Source organism: Mustelus asterias, chromosome 8 (assembly GCF_964213995.1).
Source record: "Mustelus asterias chromosome 8, sMusAst1.hap1.1, whole genome shotgun sequence".
Taxonomy (NCBI): Eukaryota; Metazoa; Chordata; class Chondrichthyes; order Carcharhiniformes; family Triakidae; genus Mustelus; species Mustelus asterias.
Genome location: NC_135808.1, coordinates 4,670,847 through 4,689,354, shown reverse-complemented (window position 1 = coordinate 4,689,354; position 18,508 = coordinate 4,670,847). Strand labels below are relative to the sequence as shown.

The following is an 18,508-nucleotide window of genomic DNA, read 5'->3' as shown; positions in this document are numbered from 1 at the left end:
GGGCGAAGTTTCTTCACACAGAGAGTGGTGAGAATGTGGAACTCGCTGTCACATGGAGTGGCTGAGGGAGAGAGAGTTGATACATTCACAGGGAGGCTTGAATTACACGGTGACTTTAAACCGCACAGAATGGACATGGTTTGTTTTGTGTCTATTTGAGAACATTGAGCTCATTTTCGGAAATAAAAAAATGCAGAGTTAATCAAACTCTGTCTCGGGAATTTTGGGGTCTGTGTATTGGTGTCTCACAGTAAGAGGTCTCACAACACCAGGTTAAAGTCCAACAGGTTTCTTTGGTAGCAAATACCATAAGCTTTCGGAGCGCTGCTCCTTCGTCTCAGACAGTGCTGCCCTCCCAGTCCCTGATAAAGAGGAAACACATCACAGGGTGTGGGGACAGGACTGTGGGACAGACCAATGTGAAATGGGAGGGGGTAAAACGACATCCTATTGGGATTGAATTTGAAGAGTTTCCTCCTACACTCGCGCTATTCCAGCAAGAAAAACCACAGGCTGTGAAGTTTTCCGATGGATCAGATTCATTAACAGGCATTTTTGTAAAGTTGGGAAAATGGCAGGTGGAGGTAGAGAGATCAATGTGGATTGGAAATCAATATCTTGTTTTATTGCAGAGATATTGTCTGTGATTCTGGTGTAAAATGTTTCATATACAAATATGTCAAGAGTAAAAGGATGAGATGTGAAGGCATAGGAACCTTAATAGGTGAAGGGGGAAAAGTTTGTGCGGAACCGTTAGAAATGGCGGAGCTGCTTAATGAATACTTTACCTCGGTATTCACGGTGGAAAGGGATCTGGGTGGTTGTACTGCTGGTTTGCGGTGGACAGAAAGGATCGAGCATGTGGACATAAAGAAAGAGGATGTGTTGGAACTATTGAATGGCATCAAGGTTGGTAAGTCGCCGGGACCGGATGGGATGTACCCCAGGTTACTGTGGGAGGCGAGGGAGGAGATTGCGGAGCCTTTGGCGATGATCTTTGCATCGTCGATGGAGACGGGAGAGGTTCCGGAGGATTGGAGGATTGCAGATGTGGTCCCTATATTCAAGAAAGGGAACAGGGACAGCCCGGGAAATTATCGACCGGTGAGTCTAACCTCAGTGGTTGGTAAGTTGATGGAGAGGATCCTGAGAGACAGGATTTATGATCATCTAGAGAAGTTTAGTATGATCAAAAGTAGTCAGCACGGCTTTGTCAAGGGCAGGTCGTGCCTTACGAGCCTGGTTGAGTTCTTTGAAAATGTGACCAAACACATTGACGAAGGAAGAGCGGTGGATGTGGTCTATATGGACTTCAGCAAGGCGTTCGATAAGGTCCCCCATGCAAGACTTCTTGAGAAAGTGAGAGGGCATGGGATCCAAGGGGCTGTTGCCTTGTGGATCCAGAACTGGCTTGCCTGCAGAAGGCAGAGAGTGGCTGTGGAGGGGTCTTTCTCTGCATGGAGGTCAGTGACCAGTGGAGTGCCCCAGGGATCTGTTCTGGGACCCTTGCTGTTTGTCATTTTCATAAATGACCTGGATGAGGAAGTGGAGGGATGGGTTGGTAAGTTTGCTGACGACACCAAGGTAGGTGGTGTTGTGGATAGTTTGGAGGGATGTCAGAAGTTGCAGCGAGACATAGATAGAATGCAAGACTGGGCGGAGAAGTGGCAGATGGACTTCAACCCGGATAAGTGTGTGGTGATCCATTTTGGCAGATCCAATGGGATGAAGCAGCAGTATAATATGAAGGGTACCATTCTTAGCAGTGTAGAGGATCAGAAGGACCTTGGGGTCCGGGTCCATAGGACTCTTAAATCGGCCTCGCAGGTGGAGGATGCGGTCAAGAAGGCGTACGGCGTACTGGCCTTCATTAATCGAGGGATTGAGTTTAGGAGTCGGGAGATAATGCTGCAGCTTTATAGGACCCTGGTTAGACCCCACTTGGAGTACTGCGCGCAGTTCTGGTCACCTCATTACAGGAAAGATGTTGAAGCCATTGAAAGGGTGCAGAGGAGATTTACAAGGATGTTGCCTGGATTGGGGGGCATGCCTTATGAGGATAGGTTGAGGGAGCTTGGTCTTTTCTCCCTGGAGAGACGAAGGATGAGAGGTGACCTGATAGAGGTTTACAAGATGTTGAGAGGTCTGGATAGGGTAGACTCTCAGAGGCTATTTCCAAGGGCTGAAATGGTTGCTACGAGAGGACACAGGTTTAAGGTGCTGGGGGGTAGGTACAGAGGAGATGTCAGGGGTAAGTTTTTCACTCAGAGGGTGGTGGGTGAGTGGAATCGGCTGACGTCGGTGGTGGTGGAGGCAAACTCGTTGGGGTCTTTTAAGAGACTTCTGGATGAGTACATGGGATTTAATGGGATTGAGGGCTATAGATAGGCCTAGAGGTGGGGATGTGATCGGCGCAACTTGTGGGCCGAAGGGCCTGTTTGTGCTGTGGCTTTCTATGTTCTATGTTCTATATCTGACAATGTTGAACATTGGGTTTTATTGTTACTGCCTGGGTGTTAAACAGCTCCTGTGTGGAGCACAGAAAGGGCAATCTGTCCTGGGGGACATGGACACCCCTTACACAGCCCAGCGGAATTTACTGACATTCATTTCAACACATGGAAAATCTGGGAAGTTTGTGTCATTGGCGACAATCCTCCCGCTGGATGGAATTCTCCTCGATTTTGGGAAATTCTCCCATCCATCATCAGCACTGGAGGGAGTTCTGTTTTCGTCGTTAAAATCTGACCGGAGACATTCAGGAGTGAAATCATGCAGCAATTTTATACATTAAAGTGTCGGAAAATGTGGATTCTCTCTGGGGATCGATATTGGGAACATTGTAACTTTCCAGGGTGACAAGGTGCGGAGCCCAGTGGAATTTACTGACATTCATTTCCAGCCAAGAAAAATCTGGGAGGTTTCTGTCATTTGTGACAATCTCTCTACTTGACAGCTGTTCCTGTTCTTGTGAGTAATTCATTGCGGGTGCAGTAAGTTTCGGGGATGGGTTCAGACTCTGTGTGAACTCAAGTCTTTCATTGTTACAAAGCGCACCGCTGCCACCTGCTGACGGAATCACAGTGCTGCAGGGAAGAATTCCCCATTAAAAACAGCCCAAGAAATGGGGACTGTCTCTGAAGATTCACAGATTCGATGAACCGAATAACCTCTTTCTGTGTTGTATCAGACTGGGATTGTTATTTATTCATAAACTTGGATCTGATCAAATCCAGATTAACAAATCCCATTCAGTAAATCCCATTGTTTGGTGAGACGTTCCCTGACTATTAGTGAGCAAGATTATCAGGAGAATGTCACATTAATATTCACCATTCTGTGAGAAGGATTTACGCATTAAAATTCTGCAGTAACTCAATACATGCTGCCACATTTAGTTGGCTTAGAAACCCGCAATGCAAACTATTTAACTATAAATTGTTGTGCTGACAGGAGGATTTAACAACAGTAATCGTGGAGCACAAGTGTTTGGAGAACTCAGGAACTGAACAGGATCGCTGCAGGCCTGGTATCAAGACTCTGCCTTGTGCAAGTCAACTCCAATCTACTGCACTCCTGGTTTGTCTGTTCATCTGATGAATGTCTCAATGGGATACATTCTGCCGGATGAAATGTTGGACACTGAACTCTCCACGGATTTCATTCAGACACCCCAGAGGATCACAGAGTCACTGAACACAATAAAATCGACTGTGATCTCGATGTGTTCCATCTAAAGTTCGTTAACCATTGAACCATAGAAAATTACAGCTCAGAAACAGGCCTTTTGGCCCTTCTTGTCTGTGCCGAACCATTTTTTGCCTCGTCCCACTGACCTGCACTTGGACCATATCCCTCCACACCCCTCTCATCCATGAATCCGTCCAAGTTTTTCTGAAATGTTAAAAGCGTTTACCACTTTATCCGGCAGCTCATTCCACACTCCCACCACTCTCTGCATGAAGAAGCCCCCCCTAATATTCCCTTTAAACTTTTCTCCTTTCACCCTTAACCCATGCCCTCTGGTTTTTTTCTCCCCTAGCCTCAGCGGAAAAAGCCTGCTTGCATTCACTCTATCTATACCCATCAAAATCTTATACACCTCTATCAAATCTCCCCTCAATCTTCTACGCTCCAGTGAATGAAGTCCCAACCTATTCAATCTCTCTCTGTAACTCAGCTTCTCAAGTCCCGGCAACATCCTTGTGAACCTTCTCTGCACTCTTTCAACCTTATTTACATCCTTCCTGTAACTAGGTGACCAAAACTGTACACAATACTCCAAATTCGGCCTCACCAATGCCTTATGTAACCTTACCATAACACTCCAACTTTTATACACGATACTCCGATTTATAAAGGCCAATGTACCAAAGGCACTCTTTACGACCCTATCCACCTGTGACGTCACTTTTAGGGAATTCTGTACCTGTATTCCCAGATCCCTCTGTTCAACTGCACTCTTCAGAGTCCTACCATTTACCCTGTACGTTCTTCTTCGGTTTGTCCTTCCAATGTGCAATATCTTCAGGTGACTGAAGAAGGGGCTTGGAGCTCCGAAAGCTTGTGTGGCTTTTGCTACCAAATAAACCTGTTGGACTTCAACCTGGTGTTGTTAAACTTCTTACTGTGAGATTCACCCAGTAAATATCCAGACTCACCCACATAAATGTGACCTCAGTTTGAAGTGGGGATGTTCACTGATGATTGCACAGTGCTCAGTCCCATTCACACCTCCTCAGATACTGAAACATCCTGTGTCTGGGCCACATTCTGACTTGGAATGATAAGTGGTCAGTAACATTCGCGTCACTCAAATGCCATCTTCAACAAGAGAGAATCTAACCAGCGCCTCTTGTTATTCAGCAGCATCGCCGGAGCTGAGTCTCTCACCATCAACAACCTGTGGTGGCATTGACCAGAAACTTAGCTGGACGGATCATATAGAAACTGCTGGACAAGATCAGAGGCTGGGAATTCTGCAGTAGGTAACTCATCTGCCAAAGTTTGCCCCCTATTAAAGGCACAAGTCAGGATTGTGAAGTCATATTCTCCATTTGCCTGGTAAAGTGCAGCTCCAACAATACACACGAAATTCGGCTGCAGTATTTACCGGAGAGAATATCTGCACTGTTCATTGTGAATTTATAGTGTCATTTTATTTGCAGGATTAATGAAGATGATAGATGAGTGCTGTTATCGGGGAACATTCTGTGGGATTTAACTGTGACGGGTGGTGCTGCTGCTCTGAGTGAATCATTGCGGGTGCAGTCAGTTTCTGGGATGGGTTCAGACTCTGTGTGAACTCAGGTCTTTCATTGTTACAAAGCGCACCGCTGCCACCTGCTGACGGAATCACAGTGCTGCAGGAAAGAATTCCCCATTAAAAACGGCCCAAGAAGTGGGGACTGTCTCTGAAGGTCCGGACACTCTGAGCCGAATGGTCTCCCCCTGTGCTGGATCATCCAATGATTTTAATGCATTCTGCTCCTGCGAACTAATCAATTCCCCTTCGAAAACTGATTTCATTCAATCCCGTTGTTGAAACTTCCCGTGCACAAGGGAAAGATTAACTGGAAAGCTCACACTGAAATCTACAATTATGGAGAACATATACAAGCAGTATGATTTTACTTTAATGTGTAAGCTTTGATATTTGCTGCAACATTTAACTGGATTTGATTTCAGCTACAAGAAGATGATTGACATCAAGGTGGTGTCGTTCCAATAGAACTATTTCAGTTCAGTAATGGTGGAGTCAAGTGATTGGAGAACTCAGGAAATAAACAGGATCACTGTCAGTCTTGGTGTTCCGCCTCTGGTTTGGACAAGTCAATTCTAATCTGCTATTTTGAAACACTCCGGCGAGTGCTTTATCCGAGTCTTTACGTCTCTCATCGACATTTTGAATTCTCGAGCATTGCCACCGGCCGAGGGTTGGGCCGTGCCGATGGTAATTGAAGCGGGGAGTTAACTGAGGGGCAGCCAGTTAATTGGGAATATCTATCTTGTTTTCGGGGCGGCTCCTGTCAGTTATCACGGGCGACTTCCTATTCGGGGAAGAGTAAGACTGGGAAAAGTTCTTGTTCGAGTCCGAGGACATTTCCCCTTAATTCATCATTTGATATGTGTGAGGTTATAGTTCCCACCGCCATGTGTTCACTGCACCCAACAGACATATTAATTCCTGCACAACCTGGGAAATTATCACCATGCTCTGTGAATTATCCGCCATCATTTTGTTTTAGCTTTTTAGATTTATATTCATTTCTAGTCCTTTTTTTCTGTCACCATTTTCTGCACCCTGTGACGGTGCCCACTATACTTGTCGTCTTTTGGAGCCGCGCCCTGCACCAAGGGTCAGACTCTCCCTCCAGCCAAAGACTGGGCTTTTGAATGGAACTCCAGTTCACTCACTTGTCGCTAAAAAATTGCAACATTTCAAGTGCCAAGGATATTGTGAGTCTGGATATTTGCTGGGCGAATGCTTTGTATTTCTCGATATTGAGGAATGTTAGTCAGGCGTTGTTCATTTCCAGCCATTTCCCTCTCGCTCTCAGCACAAAGCCCAAGTACTCAGGCTCAGAACCTCCCGGCAATTCCTTCACCTCCGATCCCAGATGGCTGTATTTGTGCCGTTTTTCGTCGCACACAACTCAAGTGCCTTGTAGTAGTCTTCGTATCGTACTGTGACAACTCTCTGATCTACTGTGAGTATTATGTCAGGTTTCCATAAGGAGCCGTCCTTGGCCACTAGTCTTGGCTCCTTGTAAGATGTCCAGCAGTACTTACTGACATATAGGTGTAGCTGTTGGAATCCCTTGCTGTGGTGTTTAATTCTTGCGTTCTTTACAAACGGGCAGCAACCAGAAATGTGGGCAATGGTTTTGTTTGCTGCCTCGCATCACTGATATGATTTGACAGCGCTTGATATCGGCCCCTTGTTAGGGATGAACTTGTGGGATAGAACTTACTTCGAAAAAGTAAGTTGCTAATGAGGCGAGATGATTTCATTTGGAATACTGCATTTAGTTATTTGTCTGAGGTTTGTTTGGGTGTTTAGTTTGAAGGATGTTTGCGATTTCCTTATTGGTGAACCGGCATCCTGCAAATCTCGGCTCCAGTTCCCTCAGGAGTGTAACTTGCTCCGGGGCCACTTACGGGCACGGCTCCCCGGCTTAGAATTGACCTGAAGCGCTTCCAGGAGCTTCTGGGTGCGCAAAGCGACATGTCTCTGCCTGTCGTGCTGGCTGAGCCCAGACCTGATGGTGAAACTGAGCTCGCACTCGCTGCATTGCTATTCCCCCACTGCTACAGGTTGCCTTTCTCCGCTACACTGAGGACAGTGGCAGGCAATGGATTGATATTCTCCTGTTTTGCCGCAGCGCCAACACCTGGTTCTGATGTTTATAACCTGGGGCACTTTGGTCATGTGGATGTTGGAGAAGCCGATCGTGGGGTGGAGGGTGTTACAGGAGCTGCAGAACAACCCATCAATGGGGTAATGGGCGATCACCTCTCTGACTGATGCTGTCATAAGTCGGCTCGACAGTGACCCCTTCCATGAAGGTGGTCGTCTCGGAAATTTCTCCATTTGTGTCAATTGCCGCTTCATTGGCCGGAGTTTCCGTTCCCTTGTTGGAAACACGATATTTCTTCTTATAGAAGGTTTGTGTTGTTACAAAGGTCGCATTTTCCGATGGATGGGCCGTCCACTCGGACTCTTCTATAACAGTGTCGTCCGCGACTGGCTTGGCTGCCTCTTCTGCTCTGGGACCCGAACCCAGCTGCCAACAGGGCGGGGATCTCAAGATCTCCTCTTGGGTTGGAGTGGCGGACGATCTTGTTACTCGCTCCGGAGAGCTGGAACATGTGTGGCGGTGACATTGACATTTTGCACATTGCGCTGCTGCAGACGCCACTGCGGGGAGGTTGTTTAACCGGGACGCATCCCAGCCGCTCTGATCCATCAACAACGGGATTTCCATTCTTTCATACCATCTTGCGACCAAGTCTCTGATCCACGCAGATCACGGCCGTCTCGTACTTTTTCGCAGTGATTTAGTCCCCCAGTAGCGGATTACTGAGTTTACCAGCGGGGCCAACGGGGAGGCGCGACTGTCGCTGTGGTCGCCAAAAACAGGAGAAAACGCCACAGAGACAACTCGCCAGAACTGACTCTCCGGGAAGAACCGCCCAAAAGAGTCACAGTTACCCCCGCCTGGGTTCCTGGGTTGTCTGGTACTCCAGCCAATATCGCAATAACCCAATATCTGCCGGGCAAAATGATGTGAGGGTCAACTCACTCTGCAAACTTCCTGAGACTCAACAGAGCGTCTCAGAGACACTGCACCAAAAAAATCAATCACAAGCCTCGTGTTTCCCACGTAAAATATTGCTTTATATTTTAAATCGTTGACTCGGGTCACTGTTAACTCCTGACTTTCGGTCTATTACAACGGGATTGGAATTTCGGAGCAAAGAGTTCTCACTGTAAATAGACAGAAGCAAGGTGGCACAGTGGTTAGCACTGCTGCCTCACAGCGCCAGGGATCCGGGTTCAATTCCTGCCTCGGGTAACTGTCTGTGTGGAGTTTTCACGTTCTCTCCGTGTCTGCGTGGATTTCCTCCGGGTGCTCCGGTTTCCTCACACAGTCCAAAGATGTGCGGGTGAGGTTGATTGGCCATGTTAAATGGCCCTTTAGCGTGTGATTAGCAGGGTAAATATGTGCGGTTACCTGGATAGGGCCTGGGTGGAATTGTTGTCGGTGAACGCTCGATGGGCCGAATAGTCTCCTTCTGCACTGTCGGGATTCTGTGATTCTATTCTATGATCCTATAAAGGGCCTTGGTGAGTGGGCAGTTGTTTACAGTTGTGGAGACCAGAATTGTAGGATACAGTTGTATTTGCGGGAGTGCAAAGAAGATTCATGAAACAAAATTCTGGTGGATTTTTATAAGGAGATAATTTTATTATAATCATAATTCGTGGAGATGAGAAAATGAAAGGTTGTCTCATTTAAACATCTCAAATTCCTCAGGGTTTGTCAGGGTAAATGCTGGGAGGATGTTTCCTCTGACATGGAGACTCAGACAAAATAAAACCCGGTGAATTAAATCTGAATTCCACAAGGGAATGAAAGGTGGGAATTATCGGGAAGAACTGAAGCTGTTTTGTGAAACTGACAAGACGCGTCCTGCTGGGAGAGACGGACAGAATCACGAGTCGCTTCCTGCTGATTAAAATGCACCAGGATTTCACCGAGAAACATTTCACTCGGAGATCTCAGGGAAGAAGAGAAGATTCCAGAAACAATCAAAAAAATCGAGAAGTTAAAGAGAATTGAGATTCTAATGATCAAGAAATCTCAGAGTGACCGATACACAAAAATCAATCAGACTGTTTGAAATGTCTCAAGGTGATTGGATGATGTGATTATTTCCTTAGAGTCAAAATGAGAAATAAGATGTGGAGATGCCGGCTTTGGACTGGGGTGGGCACAGTAATAAGTCTCACAACACCAGGTTAAACTCCAACAGGTTTATTTGAAATCACGAGCTTGCGGAGCGCTGCTCCTTCACCTGTCAGACTTCAACCTGGTGTTGTGAGACTTCTTACTGAGAAATAATAGTTCCGGCATTCATCTAATACTTGTGAACATAATGGAACAGTTAGTCAGTTTCCTGACTTTCCTCTATTCCGGAGGCGATTCTGTTATGTTATGAGGTATGGGGATTATTCTAACTCTGGCGTCCTTCCCCATTCCTTACTCCATTCCCTTATTCCTTCCGGCCTTGTCTGTGATTCCCCTTTTGGTTAATTTTCTGTCGGTCAATGACACAGTTTTCACCCTGAAACACAGTGAAACTAATGGATCATCTCCCTGTCTGTTTGTGTTTTCTGACTGTTGTCTGTATTTGTGATGGGGACACGGGTTTGGGTGCGCCTGAGGCGTGAATTGTGTGTGATTATACATCCAGCTCCCGCAACACATCTTTGTGTTCAAATCACCTACCTTGACCTCGCTGCTCACCATCTTTGTAAACTCCTCCAGCCCGATAACTTACTAAGGTCTCTGAGCTGCTCCATTCTGCCTCTTGTTAAACCCCGATTTCCTTTGCTCCAACATTGGTGGCTGCCTTCAGCTGTCCCGGCCCTAAGGCCGCGGTTCCACCAAAAACTCGCGACCGACCTCCCCTCCTTTAAGATACTCTTTAAAGATTAAGATTGACACAGTTTTTCGATATCTGGGGTAAATGGGTATTTTTCGGTGGTTCAATATAAAATTTTGACAATTATTTTGATTATTTTGTGGGCAGCATCAGGATTGTATTTAATTGAATCCTGGTTAATCCACTGTAACCACGCCTTACAAGTCAAATTGGGGATAATTTGATGATTTTTCCTGTGTGCTTTGGACAGGAATGATCTGAACAGAGGAATAACAAGGTGAAGAGCGCAATGTAATGTTGCAGTGTGGGTGTCAGTCAGTGTGTGTGCTGTGTGAATGGAGCTGGTGAATCAGTGACACTCAGGATCACAGAATGTGGTGAGGAAGCTGAATCAGCTGAATTTGGGACATTGTCTCTTTCTAAAGCCCGCGGCTCCGAGGCCTTTCCCGGGCTCCCCTCCCCCACTCGCGCTTCCCACCACGTGCAAAAAACAACGAACAAAGAACAATACAGCACAGGAACAGGCCCTTCGGCCCTCCAAGCCGCTCCCTGGTCCAAACTAGACCATTATTTTGTATCCCTCCATTCCCACTCCGTTCATGTGGTTATTGAGATAAGTCTTAAAAGTTCCCAATGTGTCCGCCTCCACCACCTTGCCTGGCAGCGCACTCCATGCCCCCACCACCCTCTGCGTAAAATACGTCCTTCTGATATCCGTGTTAAACCTACCCCCCCTCACCTTAAACCTATGACCCCTCGTGAACGTCACCACCGACCTGGGAAAAAGCTTCCCACCATTCACCCTATCTATGCCTTTCATAATTTTATACACCTCTCTTAGGTCACCCCTCATCCTCCGTCTTTCCAGTAAGAACAACCCCAGTTTACCCAATCTCTCCTCATAACTGAGCCCTTCCATACCAGGCAACATTCTGGTAAACCTCCTCTGCACTCTCTCTAAAGCCTCCACGTCCTTCTGGTAGTGTGGCGACCAGAACTGGGCGCAGTATTCCAAATGCGGCCGAACCAATGTTCTATACAACTGCAACATCAGACCCCAACTTTTATATTCTATGCCCCATCCTATAAAGGCAAGCATGCCATATGCCTTCTTCACTACCTTCTCCACCTGTGACGTCACCTTCAAGGATCTGTGGACTTGCACACCCAGGTCCCTCTGCGTATCTACACCCTTTATGGTTCTGCCACTTATCGTAGAGCTCCCCCCTACATTCGTTCTACCAAAATGCATCACTTCGCATTTATCTGGATTGCACTCCATCTGCCATTTCTTTGCCCAAATTTCCAGCCTATCTATGTCCATCTGTAGCCTCTGAAAATGTTCCTCACTATCTGCAAGTCCAGCCATTTTCGTGTCATCTGCAAACTTACTGATCACCCCAGTTACATCTTCTTCCAGATCATTTATATAAATCACAAACCTCCAGGCCCAGTGAGGTCATCCTCCCCCAGAGTGCTCTTCTTCTTTGCCAGCCTTGTCCTGGCCCCAAGCTCGTCCCTAGCCTCTGCACTTGTAGACATAATGTTTTGATCCCCACCCCTCTGCCATATTAGTTTAAACCCACCCGAACTGCACTAGCAAAACTCCCAGCCTGGATATTCGTGCCCTTCCAATTTAGTTGTGACCCGTCCTTCTTGTCCATGTGTCCTCCTCTCTTGAAAACTTCCCAGTGATCCTGGAATATGAAGCCCTCCCTCCTGGACCAGTCCTTTAGTGAAGCATTCAATTGTACTTTCTCCCTATTCCTAGCCTCACGGGCCTTGGCATTGTGAGCAGCCCAGAGATTGCCACCCTGGAGGCCCTACTTTTTAGCCTATTTCCCAACTCCCTGAATTGCTCTCGTAGGATCCCCCTGCTCTTCGTATCTACATCATTTGCACCAATGTGTACAATGACATCCGTTTCTTTATCCTCCCCTTTTAATATGCCTCCTATCCACTCGGAGACATCCAGTACCCCAGCACCAGGTAGGCAGACTACCATCCTGGAGTCCCGTTCGCACCCACAGAATCGCCTGTCCGTGCCTCTAACTGACGCGTCCCCCACCACTATTGCTCTCCTAAACCCTCTTTCCTTTCCGGGCCACAGAGCCTGACTGTGTGCCAGTGACCTGGTCACTGTGGCTTACCCCTGGAGAGTCATCCTCCTCCACACTGTCCAAAACAATATACTTGTTTTGGAGTGGGACAACCACAGGTGACCCCACCACTAATTGTTCACTCCCCTCCCCTCGCACACCTGTTGCAGAGCCCTTCCTATCGAGAGACAGCCACTGGAATACTCTCTGGTACGTTACCCTTATGACCTTTACTCCTCCTGTGACCCACGTGTCTTCCCCCTGAGGCCCCGGTGTAACCACTTGCCTATAACTCATGTCTATTTGTCTCTCATTCTCCCTGACTAGACTAAGGTCATCAAGCCGCTGCTCCTGTTTCCTGATGCGGTCCCTCAGGAGCTGCAGTTCCACACACCTGGCGCAAATGTGAACCTCTGGGTGGCTAGGTGTTTCCAGGAACTCCCACATCCCACACCGGAAGCAACAAACTGGCCTATCACTCATAGCTACCCTTTTCCTTTACAGGAATGGAAAAGAAAAAACCTACACTGCTTCGCCCTTTCCCCCGAAGCCCTGTGAGCCAAAGCCCTTACAACTCTCACTCTGCCTCCCACTCACTTCACTGCCCGCTCCCGACACTGCCCGCTCAAAAGTGCGTCCTGCTTTTAAACCCTCCAAAAACCTTCCCATGCTTCTCCTGGGCCTACTTCTGGTTTTGGAAAAAACCTCCGATTTGTAACACAAATTTAACTGAATGATAAATAAATAAATCAAATGCAGAAACACACTCCCTTACCCTCAGCCTGCTCCTGTGGAACACGTGATGCTGTGCTGAGTCCAGCCCCTCCCCCTGCCCCCGCTGACGCTGCCTGATCCTCCAATCCGAGCCGCGCTTCTTCCCGCGCTCTGACCTTGGGCTGGAGGTCAGCGCGCGGCCGCTCCTCGCGCTCTGGCCGGAGCTTTTCCTCCCGCGCGCCCGCTTTCCCCCCTCAGCCGCCCGGAGCCGCATCATGGGCGCTCATTCAACTCCGCCTTTCATATGAGGCCAACACTTTCTCATGGGATGTCTAGTTTCACTCCATTCCATTGCCTCCTGAGAGTTTGCACCGAGGCTGCAAAGAGGTGTGGAGCCGAGTGCTCCTGGAGGAAGCCAAACTGAACATCTCCCCGAGCCGGAGCAAAGAGCTGAATTCCAGAGGTGGAGTGAGAGTGACTGCCCTGAACATCAAGGCAGCATTTCACCCAGTGTGGCATCAAGGAGTCCCAGCAAAACACAACACAATGGCAATCAGGGGAAAACTCTCCACTGGTTAGAGTCTGGATTATTACTCCAGGAGCATCAGCAGCAAGCTGCTAAAGTTCCTGGTTCTGGAGATCCCAGCCAGGGGAACCATCCTTCCAGCACCTACCCTGTGTCAACCCCCTTCTCATTGAAACTCTGGGGAACAGAGGCCGAGTCTATTCATTCTCATCTTACATGGCAATCTTCAGTTCAAGTCAATTTTAAAAATGTGGATTTGATCAGATCCAAATATTAGATTATATAAAAATCATAATGTGATCTCGCAATGGAAAGAGACCATTCGGCCCATCCTGCCTGTGAACCTTCGAAGACAGCCCCCACTTCTTGGGCCGTTTTTAATGGGGAATTCTTTCCTGCAGTACTGAGATTCTGTCAGCAGGTGGCAGAGGTGCGCTTTGTAACAATGAAAGACTTGAGTTCACACACACGGCGGGATTTTCCAGCCCCAAGACCGGAAAATCCCACAGTGTGGAGAAGTACAAAGTACACAACGCAGAGAAAATGATAGGCTCCGTTAGTCCTGGTATGTTTTGATATTCATTTTATTGATTTATAAACACAGCTGAAAAGGGATAAACTGGCTCCCAGAATAAATAACCACTGCACTATGTGCAGTATCAAACTCAGGAATCTTTTCACTGGTTCAGAGAGGGTTCAGACAGTATTGTATTCAATTATTCAGACTCCGGAGCTGCAGAGATAAACATAAACATCCTTGTGCTGAACAATACCCCAAATTTAAAAAGGAAGGATGTGAAGGCAGTGCAGAGTGAATGTTCAGTTTTTCAGACAACCAAGACTCAGATGGTAGGTGATTTTCACAGTAACTTCATTGCACTTATGACACCAATAAATAAACTGGAATCAATGAGTTCATTGCCATTCTTGTTGGCAAACCAAGTGAACCAAATTAACAAATTGAGGGCGAAAGCAAGAAGGGCAACCCCTGAAAGGGGGGTCACCTGAAACAAAAACAAAGCACAAATGAGATGGCAAAGTGGTTAGCACTGCTGCCTCACAGCGCCAGGGCCCTGGGTTCAATTCCCGGCTTGGGTCACTGTCTGTGCGGAGTTTGCACATTGTCCCCATGTCTGCGTGGGTTTCCTCCGGGTGCTCCGGTTTCCTCCCACAGTCTGAAAGACGTGCTGGTTAGGTATATTGGCCATGCTAAATTCTCCTTCAGTGAACCCGAACAGGCGCCGGAATGTGGCGACTTTCACAGGGGATTTTCACAGTAACTTCATTGCAGTGTTAATGTAAGCCTACTTGTGACATTAATAAATAATATTTAAAAATGAAACTTAAAACATCAAATCAAAAGGTGATTAAAAGGGTCAATAACACAGTCCAGCCCTTGCGGTGCCCAATGAACGTGGAAGGCTTCAATGGTGTCCATGGACACTGCATGCTCCCTCACCAGGGACACCCGGCTGTGAATATAGCCGGTCCCGTGAATGTTGTGAAATGTCTAATCCACTGGCGGGGTGAAAGATAGAAAGGTGGACTGCAGCGCGACATCGCTGGCGAGTTATCCACAGATTTGCAGTGTTGTAAACGTGCTCAATGAACCATGATGGAGATGGTGACGAAAGGAATTCAGGCAAATTGACCATGGAGGTAAATATAAACTGTTAGAAGAGACAACAAAAACAAAGAACTACATTTATATATCCTGCCTTTTATGCTCCCGTGCTGTTATCCGTGGATAACTCACCAAAACTGATCATATTCACTCAGTCTCTGCACAATGTGATAATGACTAAATCATTTATTTCTGTGATGTTGTTTGAGAGATAAATATTTGCCGGGTCACCCGCTATCACTCACTTCAATCTAGACTCTCGGCCACTTCCTCTGATCTGGTTTCAGTTATTTACAGCTATTTGGTGATACAGAACTTGGATATTGCTGTAAAGTTGATGAGACTTTTCCTCCTCTGTCCATCAACTGACGAAATTTCACGAAATTTCAAACGACCACAACAATTTGTACTATGGAGGCAGCGAATCAGTCACTTCTCTGCGCTCTGCCCGATATTCACCTCCTTGGACAGAATATCTGACAAGTTATCGAACAATGGGAAACTGCAATTTCACTGAATTTGCGTCTCCCCCAAATTCCAATTTCACCCCCAGTATTCCTTCATTTTGGTGTCTCTGGCCTTTCATTCAATCTCTGTAAATTGAAGGAAACATTTTAAAATCATGGCTGTTTGGACAATACTTCACTGCAGTGCTGCCCTCTGAGTTTTACTCTGATACTGTGTAGCTTGTGGACAGAACCTCTCTCCCGAGATGAACTCCATCTGTCTTTGGGGTTTGCTGTAAATTCCACAAGAGCTGCTGTTTCATTTAGTGAGACTGTTTCTCTATTGGACCCTCCTCCTCTTCCATTGACCCCTCTCCCACCGCCCATCACCCTAAACTGTTCTCTCACATCTTTCTTTCCTGTGTTCCACCTGCCTCACATTGTCCACGGTTCACTCTCCTCATGCTATGTCTAATTCCTTTACATACCCACTTTCATAAAAACCTTCCCAATAATACTCACCCTTCACCTTCTGTCCTTGCTTACAAAATCCTTGAGCTTTCCTAATCCCTGAAATCCATCTCTGTATTCCCACAACTGAAACATTGGGCGGGATTTTAGAAGTTTGGTCGGACGAGACCGGAAATTCCCGCCCGAGGTCAACGGAGAGTTGTTGGGCACTCGCCCGCTCCGATTCCATGTGGGTGAGGTGGTAGAATTCCGGTCATTGAATCTCACCAAGTTTTCATCAGAAGCAGAGACCCGGAATGAAACAATGTTTAGAAATGTCCTTCCCATTGACAGTGAATCTCGAACATTGTCTCTCCTCCTGCTCCCCAATCTCACTCCAGCCATTGACATGGTCAATAACACAATCCAGCAACATCTCTACTCAATTCCCTGTTCGCTGAGACTCTTCTTACTTGATTCCACATTTGCCTCATTTTTCGGGGCAATCACGCAAAAGAAGCTACAGGTATAGGTTGAGGGGCAGTCGACTTAAAACTATGATCAGGAGGAACTACTTCTTGCAGAGGGTGGTGAATTTGTGGAACTCGCTGCCCCTTAGCGCGGTGGAGTCTGAATCATTAAATGGTTTCACATTTCTGATAAAATAATGGGTTTATTAAAATGGGAACAGGTGGGGAGGTGGATTTGAGACCAGGGAGGGATCAGCCATTATCTGATGGAATGGCGGAGCAGGCTCGAAGGGCTGAATGGCCTAATTCTGCTCCCAGTTCCTATGTTCCAAGACTAGCTTTATATTGTAAATATGTTCATTACGATTAAATTCAAAAAGCAGAGTGTTGGGGCGTTTAACCCATGAATATTATATTATATTAATATTGGATGGGAATAGAGGGGTTTTAGTTCAGTTGGGCAGCTGTAATTTTCTTTGTTCTTTGACCCCAGAACATTAGCCTGGGCCTCTGGATGACTGACCCAGGGACATTACAAACACAAAACAATCTCCAAAGAAATGGCCCCCTCTTCCTTCTCTCTCTCTTTACCACCTCTACTGCACCTTCCACTCTCCTCTTGTTCTCTCTCACCCTCACTCCACACTGACTCTTCCTTCCTCACTCTGTGTTCAACATCAATCCACCTCACCCTGTTCCTATTTCCAGTGATTCTCGGGTTTAAATCCGGATCTCTTGTGTTTAAACCCTTGAGTGGCAGCAATTCAGAACCCGAGTGAGCATGTTAAAAAAGGAAAAAGATTTTGAATAAATCACAGCAAAAAATTAAATCACTGACTGTGTTATTGTAACTTTCCCCCAGCTCCAGCCTCTCTGACTCTGGATCCGAACACAGTGAATCCCCGGTTCATCCTGTCTGAGGACCGGACCAGTGTGAGACTCGGAGACAAACGGTAGCCGCTCCCTGACACCCCGGAGAGGTCTGATTCCTGGGAATGTGTCCTGGGATCAGAGGGATTCACATCAGGGAGACATTACTGGGAGGTGGAGGTGGGGGAGAGAGAGTGGAGTCTGAGAGTGGCCCGAGAGTCTGTGAAGAGGAAAGGGACAATCTCCCCGAGCTCTGAGACTGGATTCTCGATTGTGGGGCTGTTTCTCGGAAGTGGTTATTCAGCCCTCACCTTCCCCTCACCGACCCCCCTCACCCCGAGTGTGAATCCCCGGAAGATCGGGGTTTTCCTGGACTATGAGGGTGGACAGGTGTCATTTTACAATGCGGACAACATGTCCCATCTCCACACTTTCACCGAGAGAATCTTTCCCATCTTCAGTCCCGGAACTGAATGGCAACGGGAAAACCTCGGTCCCCGCTGCGGGGTTAAAGGTCACTTACCGATCCATCCCATAATTTCACACCGTCTCCCTGCCTCCTGCCGGCTGTAAACTGATGAGTGTGGGTCTCAGTCACGGGTGGAGAGAGAAGCCAGGTTAACATTCCGGGTATAATCCCTGTGTGGGAACTGGGAATTGAAAGATCAGCAAGGACCCCTTAGGGCTGGGGGAAAGAAGGAAGGGGAGAAAAGAGAAATAGAAGCTCAATTGTAGAGAGGAATTTACTGGGTAGAATGAGCTGTGAACTGCAGGAACCTGGTGACCTTCCTGCCTGTAATGTTGCTCTGGAGGCGGCAGGTGGCGATAGATGACAAGGGCCATGTCCAGAATAAGTGGGAATCATCTTCGGAATGAGAGCTCTGTCATTCAGGAGAGATGATGTGGAGATGCCGGCGTTGGACTGGGGGAAACAGTAAGAAGTTTAACAACACCAGGTTAAAGTCTAACAGGGTTATTTGGTAGAAAAAGCTACACAAGCTTTCGGAGCCCCACTCACCTAAAGAAGGGGCTTCAGGCTCCGAAAGCTTGTGTGGCTTTTGCTACCAAATAAACCTGCTGGACTTTAACCTGGTGTTGTTAAACTTCTTACTGTATTCAGGAGAGAATCAGGAACC

The 18,508-nt window shown here is 47.2% G+C and overlaps 1 protein-coding gene across 1 annotated transcript in view; it reads right to left on the bottom strand.

Annotated features, from left to right (window-relative positions):
* Window positions 1–18,508, bottom strand: part of LOC144497631 (uncharacterized) — a 73,974-nt gene that overhangs the window by 22,648 nt on the left and 32,818 nt on the right. The window contains exons 7-8 of the mRNA XM_078219073.1: window positions 9,188–9,285; window positions 7,517–7,787 (exon numbers count right to left, since the gene is read on the bottom strand). Of these exons, the coding sequence (XP_078075199.1) occupies window positions 7,517–7,787; window positions 9,188–9,285 (369 nt within the window). The remainder of the gene's footprint in view (window positions 1–7,516; window positions 7,788–9,187; window positions 9,286–18,508) is intronic.